The sequence below is a fragment of the Pinus tabuliformis genome, chromosome X (assembly GCF_031772625.1).
Source record: "Pinus tabuliformis cultivar Carrire ecotype Pingquan chromosome X, CPIR1, whole genome shotgun sequence".
In the NCBI taxonomy this organism is placed as follows: domain Eukaryota; kingdom Viridiplantae; phylum Streptophyta; class Pinopsida; order Pinales; family Pinaceae; genus Pinus; species Pinus tabuliformis.
The window spans coordinates 93,081,796-93,094,143 of NC_142308.1; the positions used below are offsets into that span (position 1 = coordinate 93,081,796).

Genomic DNA, 12,348 nt, shown 5'->3' on the forward strand with positions numbered 1-12,348 from the left:
TTGGATTTCTCATTTGATCTGATTCTATAAGAAGAGAATAAATTCTTTCTAGGTTTTCCCCTGGCTTGGAGCCTACATCTTGTGTCCATTGTCTTTTATGATCTTCATGGTTTATGGTCTTGATAATTGTTTGATGAAAAGAATCTAATAATGAATAATAAGAAGCTAATATAAATTCACAAGCAGTTAATAAGGAAGGAGAATTGTTTTAACTTTTAATTGCTGCCCTACTTGATTCTCCAACAGTTGAGGCTCTATCGTCAAAGGGGCTGAACACATGTCTGGGCCCTGGCTGGCCAATTTGGTAAGTGGACCTTAATAGTATACTTTATCATTTTTTAGAGTCACTTTATTCCCTCATCTAATCCACATTATAAAACCTTATATAACTGACTTTGCCATTTGTGTTGGCTAATTTTTCATTCTCATCCTATCTAGTACATATATTGTTTTACATCACTTTTTTTTTTGAGGTTGCACGAGAACAAGAGAGGGAGAGGGTATCTATTTTTTTGCAACAGAAATGGTTGATTTGATATTAGCAAAATGCTGCAGTATAGCTGAACAGCAGACTAATATATCGAGTTTTCAGAGCGTCTGAAGCAAAACTATACTGGTGCAAATATACAGCCTTCGTTTAGGGGTCTTCCCTAGCTATACTATCTTTCTTTTCCATTGTTTTTTTTACAATAATAAATTGTAACATGGTCTCGTAGCAACAGAGATACATTGGAAAACATGTAAAAACAGATTTGAAAAGTTTCATCTCTCTGCCCCTATTGTTCTTACCAGCTGTGCCTATTACTGGCATTTCCTGAGTTGGTGAACTGATTTTGTTCTTTGCAGTGGATCCCATGGATAAATGAACATGGTTCTGAGTCATGTTTTGAAAGCCCAGCAGCTCAGCTACAGTCTGTTTGAGAAGGCGATTGCATTCCCGTGAAGGTTGATTGTTTCCATTATTATTGTGGTTTCCCTGTCTTGTGTCTCTTCCTGAGCAGTGTTCTGAGCTTCCAGACTGACAATGGCATTTTTGTTGGCCATAATTCCTGTCTCCTGAACCTGCAATTGGTTCCTAACCTCCTGAATTTCACATCCAGAACATTTACCATCATGCTTATGGCCATGCTAAATTGTTGCAATCACATTCTTGGCAAGGGGGTCTCCATGGTCCATGTACAGAGCTATGACTTCTGACCTGATGCCTAATCCAGACTGGCAAACCCAAGTGATTCCACACAAGGTATTGCACAAGAGCAGAAGATGGAGGGCTATAATTCCAAGCTAGGGAGAGTTACCTGGCTTCTAAGAAAGCCACCACAAAAAACCACTAGCAAAGAGGAGCCTGCACAGGTGAAACAGAGGCACAACTCCCCAATGAATCGAAGCAATGTCTGCAAGCCAAAGTCCTCCAAAGCCATTATGAAACCTCTGAATGCCCTGGAAACCCGGATGTGAGCATGAAGGAACATACACCCTTAAACCTTAAACAGAACATACACCCTGTTGTCTGTGAAGTGGGTGAAACACCATGTGAAATGACACCCCAGCATAAGGACAAACATGTGTGCAAAGGGTCATTAATTTCCTCATGATTAATAAAATTGGTATGGGGACACCGGACAGCCCCCCTCCAATTTTGGATTTCTACACATTAGCCTATGGAAGAAGTTTTGTTTCAAAGACTTGGTTGTTCCTTGGTATGTCTTGTTCAAGTCCACATGCTTCTTTGGTCAAAATATCTGCTTTATTGTTTAGGGTTCAGAGGACATGATAGTATTCCATCCCTTGGAATCCTGTTTCTTCTTTCAGTATTATCTGTATGTTTCACACAAAATTATTCTGATTTCGCCTAGATTGTTTCCTGGAACCTTTAATTATGGCCTTGAAATCCCCCATTACAATAATTTCCCTAAACTGTTCAAAATCAGTTAGTTTCAACCCCATATATAGAGCCAAATCTTAGCTTGATTATTAGATGCTCTTCCTAAACCATTGTTCAATGGGGACACATCCACCAAGGTGGGGGGCATGCCCTTCATGTTTCCTATGCTTCAGGGATAGGGGAAACTCAGGGAAATGCATGGGGAAATATGCCCCTGAAATGGGGAAATATATCCCCAAAAGGGAGACATCTAGGCCCTTCCCCAGATTTTTTGTTCAACAACCCATGAAAATAGAACAACGATGGGGATGGAGCCTTGAGGAGTCTGTGACCTTGGTAATTAATGGTAAAGGTCAAAGTGACATTCACCTTTATTTTACCTTGTCTATCCTTTTATTTAAATAACATTACCATTAATTATTTCAGGATGTTTGAGAGTGGTTCCAACGTCATCGGACATCAAATGGGGAAAATAGGATTTCATATCCCATTCAGAATTCAGTTGGCTTACTAGTTTTCGGGATTTTGGGATTGGCAGGGTATTAGTGCTTCCACTTGATTGCATGATGATGAATTTACACTGGAATTGTTATTGTGGGATTTTGTCATGATTATTTTTGTTTTTCTAATTTTAGATTTTGGGACCTCTATTATAGGGGCCTCGACATCCCCCCGTCTCCCTTGAATTTCCCTAAAATTTTGGGTGTGCCCACATGTCCCTCTTATGCATCTTGTGTTCCCCTGTCTTGGAAACTTGGTGGAGCAAATGAGGTTCTTTTGTTTTGTTCGGGATCATAAACAATCCCTCCAGCTCCTGCTGCCCTTGAATTACCTTTTGATGCACCTTCAAAAGTTAGCATGCACTTTTTTTTGATCCTGTCTCCATTTTGCAATATCTTCCTCTCGCGGTATGATCTTCTATTTTTCCACTTACGAAATTTGAATTGTCTAAGTTCGGGCAACCACTTGCCTAAAACTGAGGATATTATCTATTAAGTCCTCTCATCCCGATCCAAATCTGGCCATGAAATGCCCTTTAATCCCTTAATTTGAACTGGTTCTGCAATTGAACTACACACCAAAATTGCTGTTCTAGCTGGTGGAATAGATTTTTGATGAGGAATTGTTTTATTTCGTGCTCCCAACAGACAAATTTCTTTATAATTGATGAATTGATCCAGTGAATTTCTTTATGGAAACCCATCAAAAGTTTCTAAATGTTTCTGGTCACTTGTTCCATGATTCCTGGTGGAGCAAGCATTGCATCACACCGATAAAGGGTGCCTGCAGAGGACAAATTTAACTAGGGTTATCTTCCCTGTCAGAATTAACCATCCTGCTCTCCATAGCTGTATTCTTTTCTCCATTTTACCAAGTACACCTTGCCATACTTGAGATGGAGTTTTTTTAAAGATATTGGCATTCCTATATATTTGAAAATTTTCCAGGACTCAACACTAGGAAAGAAAAACTATTCTTGATATTGCATGCAGCTGTTCCATTGAAATTTTTCATCTATAGATTTGACTTTTCAAATAGTCAACCTTTCCTTCGGAAGCATTTATAAAGTTGTCGCTCACACTTTTGAACCTTTTGGAAATTATAGTTGATGCTGCTCCTAGTAGCAAAGTGTTGTCTGCAAACTGTGAATGATTGATGTCCTTCACTCCTCTTGTGACAGTTAAGCCTTTGATGATGGATTGGATAAATACTCACTCTTTTGATGGTTCTCAGAGTTCAACCATCAAGTCTTTGTTCTCTTCTGTTGTCAATTGAGTGCTAAACTTCCACCTGTCACACTATCAAGTACTATAACCAGCATCCACGTGATGTTTCTGAGGACTTGAGCCATCACATGGCAAAGCGGTATACGCAAACAATCACCACACAAGCGCTACAACCAAGCGTTTACCAGAACCTTGGGCTATCAGAAGTTTCACAAAGAGCAAAATTATTTCTGTCCCAGTGTAGCAGACTATAGCAGACGGACAATTCTCCATGGATTAATGCCATCAGAGAGTCAAAAAATCTTATAATGGGAAGTCAACGTATCACAAGATCCACACCACAAACTCCCTACAAACAGACTTGTTGGTTGATGACCTTTTTCCTGTCACAATTTCTCTGTTAACGAACAATACTGGCTCTAGAACTTCAGAACTTTGGATATATTGAAACTCCACGTTGGAACCTTGTGACACTGGGGGTTTAGTCCAGTATGGACATGTTGATTTTTGTAGCTTCAGAAGGTTTTCTGCATAGGTTGGTGTCTTGCATGCAGAAGAATAATTCCTCTTTAGGTAGTTGTTCAAGAGGAGCAACTAATATGGTCTCCTTTGTTTTAATTTAGGAAAAGTACATTGATTAATTATTTGAAAAATGTAGACTTTAATATTCTTCTAAGGCTAAATAATTTAATTATTTAAGTGAATTACTCCGCTGTTGATCGAAGAGAGCTAGGATTTAATCCTAGCTCTCAATCACTTTGGTGATTAGGGATTTGGCCTATGGAGAATTATGAAAGCAACATGATGGAGAGGATGAAGACACACCACGAGAAATTATTGATTCTTATACATCAACATAATCTCTCTCTTTCTCTCTCTCTCTTTAAAGTTTATATATATACACACATATGACTATTGTGTTATGTAGTTTTAATTAAATATAAGTCAGCGAATATACTAGTTTCCACTAGTTGTTTTTAATTCAATTTAATTAAATATTAATTCACATTATGGATCAGATTCTCTTCACAAAATTATTCCTGAGGATGGACAACAATAGTTAGGTCTGAAATGTCAACTTTAAAAATGGATGTGATATTACCAGAAAATTCCTCATAATGGTACTGTTTACAGAAGCTTTAGGTTTGAAATATGCAAAGTTTACTCATGCATATATCATGCAAGGGTGAAATATCAAAATGGCACCAAGTACAATACATATCAACAACAAAATACATAATCATTGAGTTTCTAAATGGTCTTTAGACTCTAGAGTCTAAAAAACATGCTACGAGCATCTCATTTTGTCTAGTCTTGTCTTTTTCAAATTTTGCAATTCTAATCTACTATGTCCATTCTTTTTTAATGGTGCCATGTAGGGGCAACTTGGCCTCTTATACCAGCCAAGTGTTGTTTCCACCTATGAATCCTTCCCCACCCCTTTATGTATTTCTTGCAATATTTGCAATAAAGCTCTTTTTGAACAAGCTCATCATGGATCCATGTAGGGTCTTTAACTCTCGGACCTCGGTGATCCAGGTGGATGTTGGTGGCCACCCACCTATCCCACTTGGACCCCCACAATTGTGTCTTTCAGTTTTTCAGTTTCCTTAATTGTAACACGGTTTACTATTTTTAGTAGTTTTTCAAGCCCTGAACTTTTGGAGCCGTTTTGAGGCCTTAAACGACGTTTTTTGGGAACACTGGGAGCAACATGGGTCCATGGACCGATGTTGCTCTTCCCAAAGTTGTAGTCCTTAGATAGATCTTTCTAATGAGCTATTGTGCGCGTCAAACAGAGATCGTATGCCAAAGTTACGACCCCGGGGAGTTGATGTACCAATTTACCCAAACAGGGCCCATAGTTTGGCGCTTCATCTCCTAGGGTTAGGTTTTTGGATGTTTAGGGTTTTCCATTATTTCTCAACAATAAATAGGCCTTCGAGCCTCATTGTAACACAGTTCAGAGTGTAACCGCCACATCTCTCCTCAGAGATAAGCTATCATCGCCCCAGCTAGTTTATTTCCATTTCTGTTTGTAAGCATATTTCAGTATTTTACAGTAATGAAATGAAGTATTATTTCCGCTATATCTCTGTATTTATGGTTATCTCTGTAATTTGTTGCATTCCTATTTAAATCTGGATCAGTGGTATCAGAGCGGTCTGCTTTTTCTCTGTTTTTCTTTGTATGTCCACAACAAAGTCAGGATATAATGAGCTAGGGCTCGATCTGGTTGAACCTTTGCAAGATCAGCCTTGCAAATCCCGACGGCCTCCCATGGTGGATGAAAAGAAAGATGAGGGGGTAGGAGATCCTATCAAAATCTTGCTCGAAGAAGCCCTCGAGCGACAAAGGAACGCGATGATGGACAACTTTGCCCAAATCTTTCAGCGGCTACCCAGGGGCGATGCATAGACTTCCAACAGCTACTCTAGAAACATCACATCCTTTAAGGTACAAGTTAATTTTGAAATCCCCATATTCGAGGGTCAGATAGATGCAGATGTCGTAGATAAATGGTTAAATCTGCTAGAAGGGTATTTATCTGTTCATGATTTTTCTAGTTGGGAAAATATTATTTTCGCTCTTCTCAAAGCAGCCCCCCACGTCAAGGACTAGTGGGAAACCTACTGCGAGCAGAAAGACGAAAGTACAAGCTCACTATTTTTAGCCGCACTCACTTGGAATTCATTATGGGATGCCATCAAGGAGCAGTACTACCCTGTCAAAAGCTATGAAGACAAATACATAAAGTAGAACACGTTGTGACAAGGAAGGGACTAAGATGTGTCGGAGTTCACAAACATTTTTCATATCCTTCACACACAGTTGGGTATCAAGGATTCTAAGCTGCATTTGGTATTCAAATACTGCGGCTTCCCACACAGACACATCTAGGACAAGATGGAGTTCCTAAACATCTCCTTGCTCAGCACGACGTACGGATATGCTGTCAAGATCGAGCAGAAGTTTAAACAGAAGAAGCAAGACTTTGGACCTGCGAATCTGAAGACCAAAGGACAAAGCTAAGGCGGGGTGACCCAAGACAACCTGTCGAAGCCGCAAGAAAAGAATAACACCGCGAAGTCGAAGAAGGACACAGGAAAGTGGTGTGAGTTCCATAAGAGCCCCACTCATGAGTCACAACACAAGTGAGTGTCGGACCAAGCAGTCGTTGGTGGCAGAGTTGAAGGCTTTAGAATCAGATGCATATTTTGACCCCGAGTCAAAACCCGACAAGGGGGAATGGAAAAGAGAAGCAGATCATTGACGCGGAGCCCAACGCCACTGTTGCCACCGCCAAGATCCAGAAGAATGAGCCCAAAGATCCAGAGGTGGGGGAGCATCTTTTCCAATCACAAATGTGGGTGAAGGGTTCGCCGCTACAATTCATTGTTGATAGTGGGAGCCAAAAGAACCTCATTTCAGCAGAGGTCGTGAAGCGGTAGGGCCTACCGACTATACCACACCCGCAACCATATAGCATCAGGTGGTTTCACCAAGGACGAGATCTCTGAGTTTGCCAGCAGTGCTGCCTTCCTTACAGCGTCAAGCCCTTCACAGACGAGGTATTGTGTGATGTTGCACCTCTGGATGTTTGTGATGTATTATTAGGCCAGCCATACTTGTGGAGAGGACATGCTGTGTATGAGTCAAGGCCTCGCGCTGTTATTATTTCTTTGGATGATTCATTATACAGGATACCGGAGGTAGCCCCATCTACCGCAACCTCTTTGATCTCTGCTAAGAAAGGCAGTAAGATCATTTCCCAGACTAGCAAATTTATTTTCTGTCTGGTTCGCTCTCAATGTAAGGGGAAGATTGTAGCCACATCCATGACCCCTGCGAAGGGTTCCTTCACGCAGTAGCAGCAGCAAATGGATATGGCCATGAAAGAACATAGGAACATCTTCTCCCCACCCACAAGGGTACCGTTGCACGGTCAGGTCAAGCATTCATTTGATCTGAGTCCTAGAGCACCTCTACCAATGGGCTGATAGATCACTGCTCCATTCTGAAACATGACAAGTACAAGAAGCGACATGGTCCTTACCCCAGTACCAAGGCTGTGGGGAACGATGCTTTGGAGCACAGCATTCCCCCATTCCTTTGCTTGCACCGAGTGTTCAATGTGGACCGCCCTCTACCATGCTCCCCACCATTACTGGACACATCGAAGATTGTAGAACAACTCACCAGGGACCAAGTTCAGCAGATAGACGAACTCAACGCAATGGGGACCATTGCTTCCTAAGGGGGGAGGAATGATCCAGGTGGATGTTGGTGGCCACCCACCTATTCCACTTGGACCCCCACAACTGTCTCTTTCAGTTTTTCAGTTTCCTTAATTGTAGCACAATTTACTATTTTTAGCAGTTTTTTCGGGTCCTGAACTTCCAGAGCTGTTTTGAGGCCCTGAACGACGTTTTTTGGGAAAACTGGGAGCAATATGGGTCCATGGACCAATGTTCATCTTCTCAAAGTTGTAGTCCTTGGACAGATCTTTCTAATGAGCTATTATGCGCGTCAAACGAAGATCGTATGCCAAAGTTATGACCCTGGGAAATTGATGTACCAATTTATCCAAACAGGGCCCACAGTTTGGCATTTCATTTCCTAGGGTTAAGTTTTTGGATGTTTAGGGTTTTCCATTGTTTCTCAACAATAAATAGGCCTTCAAGCCTCATTGTAACACAATTCAGAGGCATGTAGCCGCCACATCTCTCCTCATAGATAAGCTACCATCGCCCTAGCTGGTTTATTTCCATTTCTGCTTGTAAACATATTTCAGTATTTTACGGTAATGAAATGAAGTATTATTTCCGCTGCATCTTTGTATTTATGGTAAAATTCAAATATCCAACATTGTAAACCCTTTCTTTAATTCTTAACTTCAAAGTTCATACTTCATTTATTTTTCACTGGCGGAATCGGTAACATGCCGGCTCTGGTACTTATGTGACACGGGGTTGATCCCCGACAGCTGCCACTATAACCTCCAGGTGCAACCGTACCACCCCCAAGCACAGCGCACAGGTAAGTTGAGGTTTGAACCTATGACCTGCACAACAGCACAAATGCCTTAGCAGTACGTTCGCTGTCTAACAAGCTGCACTCCTGGGGGCTCAAACTTCAAATTAGTAGAAGACTGAATGTACAAAATTCTAAAGACAGATTTGAGTTCTGCAATTTAATGAAAGAAAAAAACAGGGACAGATTTATCAGTTAACTATTAACATACTTGGGACAGATTATTCCTCTTCAATTCTGCTTCAAAACTCTAAATGGTCACACGTGCTTAATGTGAGAGGTGTGAAGCAAAGGGGAGTGGAGGGGGAGTGGGAGGCAGGGGTGTGTGGTGTCTGTAGTTTTCTAGTAGGGTTTTGGTTGTGAGAAAGATGTTTTAGTTCCTTTTTAATTTAATTTAATTTAATTTAATTTTTCAATTGAATTTTTCATGGATGGTTCACTGTGGTGGGGTTCAGGACAAACTTGGCATAGCTGGACTGGTTTGGTAAACTGGGGAGGATGTTCTCTTAACTTGTTTTTTAGCATTTAGGTTGTTAGAAATTAGGGTTTTTTTGGTGGTGGTGGTGTAAATTAAGGTTAAACTGAATTTTTCATGCATAGTCCACCACACTGGGATCCAGGACCAACTCGGCTGAGTTAGGCTGGTTTGGTCACTAGCTGAGTCATGCCTTGGCTGGTTGGTACCAAGCCAGCTCTCTGAACAAATCTGTTGGCTGAGTCAATATGCTCTGCTAACTCAGCCAAGTTGACCGAGTCCAAGTCAACTTGGACTGATTTTTTAAATTTTGAGATCAGGTGCACACAGTTGAGAAGCAGCCTGTTGCTCATGAAAATATGCTCTAACACGCTGCCCACATGCTGTATGCACTCTTTGGATGGACGAAGAACTGAGGTGCACACTTGGAAAACAGTCTCCAGTGTTGAAAATGAACGACTGAGTCAAACTGGAAAGATTGTTTGGTAATCTAAGAGTTGAAATAAAAATAAATAAGGTCTTTTATATTCATGAATGTTTAAACAATTTAGGATTTTGGGGGATGTTTTTAGAATCTTAAGGTTGTTATATATATATAAAACGGGGGTGAACTGGAAGTAAGTAGGGACTGGCAGGTTATATCCAAATTGTACACATGGACACGCCATCCCCTTTTGGGATGTCCCAATTTTGAGATATCTGATCCCTGGTTATGCATGTTGCTACTGTGATTTTGCAACTCGCTCATTCTTCATTTTCTATACTGATAATTGTACATCTTATTACTGCAGTGGCATATCTCTATGTTGGGTTTACATTCCACAATATTGCTCTCCTTCTAGCCTCTCTAAAATTTGGAAAATGTACTATTGTAGTGATGCTTGTTTTCTTCATAGTGATATCAATTGATTCTTTGTATAGTCCATTATTTACTACAGAATCCTAAATATCAATTGATTCTTTGTATAGTCCATTATTTACTACAGAATTCTAAATTTTATTGTTTTTTTGTTCCCTTTACAGGAGGCAAAATTCTTATGGGAAAGAATACAGGAAAGACAAGGGCTCAACAAATGGCGGCCAGACCTGGAGGAAGAGTATGAGGATCAGGAGGGAAATATCTATAATAAGAAGACGTACACTGACTTGCAGCGTCAGGGGTTGATTTAGATTTTTTGTTCATTGGTTTGATATCAATGTTTTAGATGCTTTAGTGATGCCATTGTAATAAATGGAAAGGTTTTACCAGTGGTCAAACAATCTCATTTGAAGTCCAGTCTCCTTGATACTTAAATTCTATATGATTTCCTGTTATTTCCTGGTACCCTGAGATGGTTGTATTATGCATTTCTGAGAAAGCACCAATTAAAAGATGTGCTACTCTGGTTGAGGTGCCAAAGTAATTCAAAGAATTTTTTTGAACACTTAATTTTGTACTTATACAGGCTTACCTTTCACATTTGTAAGAAGGGGTCGAACTTCCATGTCATCCTACAAATCGAAATGTATAGTTTGTTTTCTGTTCTATTTTCTGGTCAAATTTCATTGGGACAGCTTTCTTAGCTAATCTCAGTTAAATCTACCACTAGAGTGGTATGTAGGATGGTGTTTTTTTAGTAACTTAGATAAAGGCATATCTTGTTAAAAGCAAACAATTCTGACATTTTTTTGGTGTGTGGGAGCAATGTGCTCTGTCACAAGGTTTCCTGAGCTGCAACCTTGAGGTTCAAAATTTGGCAAACATAAAAATAATTCAGAGGTTTGTCGAACCACGTGGCTGAATCTCAAGTCGAATTTGAACCTGAAGGGAATACCTTAAGTCAAATTCGAACATGAAGGTGAACCTCGAGGAAAATTTGGGGTTTTTTCATTTTTTTGAAATTATAATTTTTCCTTTTAGGGAACCTAGGGCCGTTGACATAGAATTCTCTCTGCACTATTTTGTTCACTCCTCACTCAGTTAACTTACCTCCATTGTTCATGCTGCTGACCCTCCTCCATTACTATCGACCCTCTGACCCTACTAATCGGAACGCTTGACCGTGGGACAGCTCAATGACAACTATAGTCTTGACTCTCTTCTCAGTGCGAAATTTACACTCCGTTATCACTACTAGATGAATCGCATACCTGCTAGGTCAGCAGCCCACGATCAACAAAGGCTTCTTTTGATGCAGCCTTCCAGCCTGCCACAATCGCTGTGACCACGGACCACAACTAAAGCTGTAGCCTGTATCCTGTGGTATGGCTTACAAAATTTGTATCCACAGAGCAATCACCATCGTAGTGTAACAGTGGACTGTATCCAAGTGGCCAAGCCTCTAAGGAGATTTTAAAGTTCATATATATATTGAAAAATCGTATATTGATGAATCTCACAACAAACCTCATCAGAAAATTCGAATTCAAATAAAACCTAAGAGTTGCCCAACCTGAACTCAGACCCGAACCATGTGACTTCGGCAATTAGTCCCTTGGGAGAGTAAATATAGTTGTGGAGAGTTTATAAATCGTGTTGATGCCAATACAAAAAGGGCAACTCAGATTCAGCGAAAAAAATAAAAAAAAGGGGCTCTTATGTTTCAGTTATGAATTATGAGATGCTTGGATATTGACTTTTGCTATTGCCATTACTGTTGCATGTGTTACTAACGTCTTGGATGCTATCGATGGATTCCATGATGTGGAATGGGATGTATATTTCTTTCAGCAACCTTGTTCCAGTGATTAGTTCTTTCGCTTTTCAAAAGTATCCATTTAGCAGCTTGGCAACCCAGGTCAGATACAAAGTAGTAACATAGGCTTCCAGCCAAGCAGAGTGATCAGTGGATGACCTGGTATCAGCACCCCTTCCTTATCTCAATGTTCAGCTTGGGAGGGAAAGGTGTCCCCTGATTCAAAAATTGGTTTCTCACCGGCAATCAACACCAACATGCTGTCATTGATTAACAAGGCTCAACCAATAGATTAACAGGGCCGTATAGCTAGCGTTCTCTGCTGCTGCTTAGTTTAATTATTTAACGTATTCTCTGCTGATTAGTTTAATTATTTAACTTAACTTTGAAACGTAAAAACTAACTCCCACATTTCCAAGGGTTACATAGTAGCTATTTTTAAATATAGTTAAAAACATTTATTTAATAAAAATAACACTCTTTTTTTTTGCCCACTAGAGTAGCTCAATTAGTGATTACCTTGTTATAAAGTACTATGTAAACAATGAGATT

General features: G+C 40.2%; 1 protein-coding gene across 2 annotated transcripts in view; it reads left to right on the forward strand.

Moving 5' to 3' along the window:
• LOC149138556 (splicing factor SF3a60 homolog) overlaps positions 1 to 10,648 on the forward strand; it is a 145,573-nt gene extending 134,925 nt beyond the window's left edge. For both annotated transcript variants that reach the window (XM_089448028.1, XM_089448027.1), the window contains one exon: positions 10,145 to 10,648. In XM_089448028.1, coding sequence (XP_089304154.1) covers positions 10,145 to 10,291 — 147 coding nt within the window. In that variant the 3' untranslated portion in view covers positions 10,292 to 10,648. The remainder of the gene's footprint in view (positions 1 to 10,144) is intronic.
• The last annotated feature ends 1,700 nt before the right edge of the window (positions 10,649 to 12,348 follow it).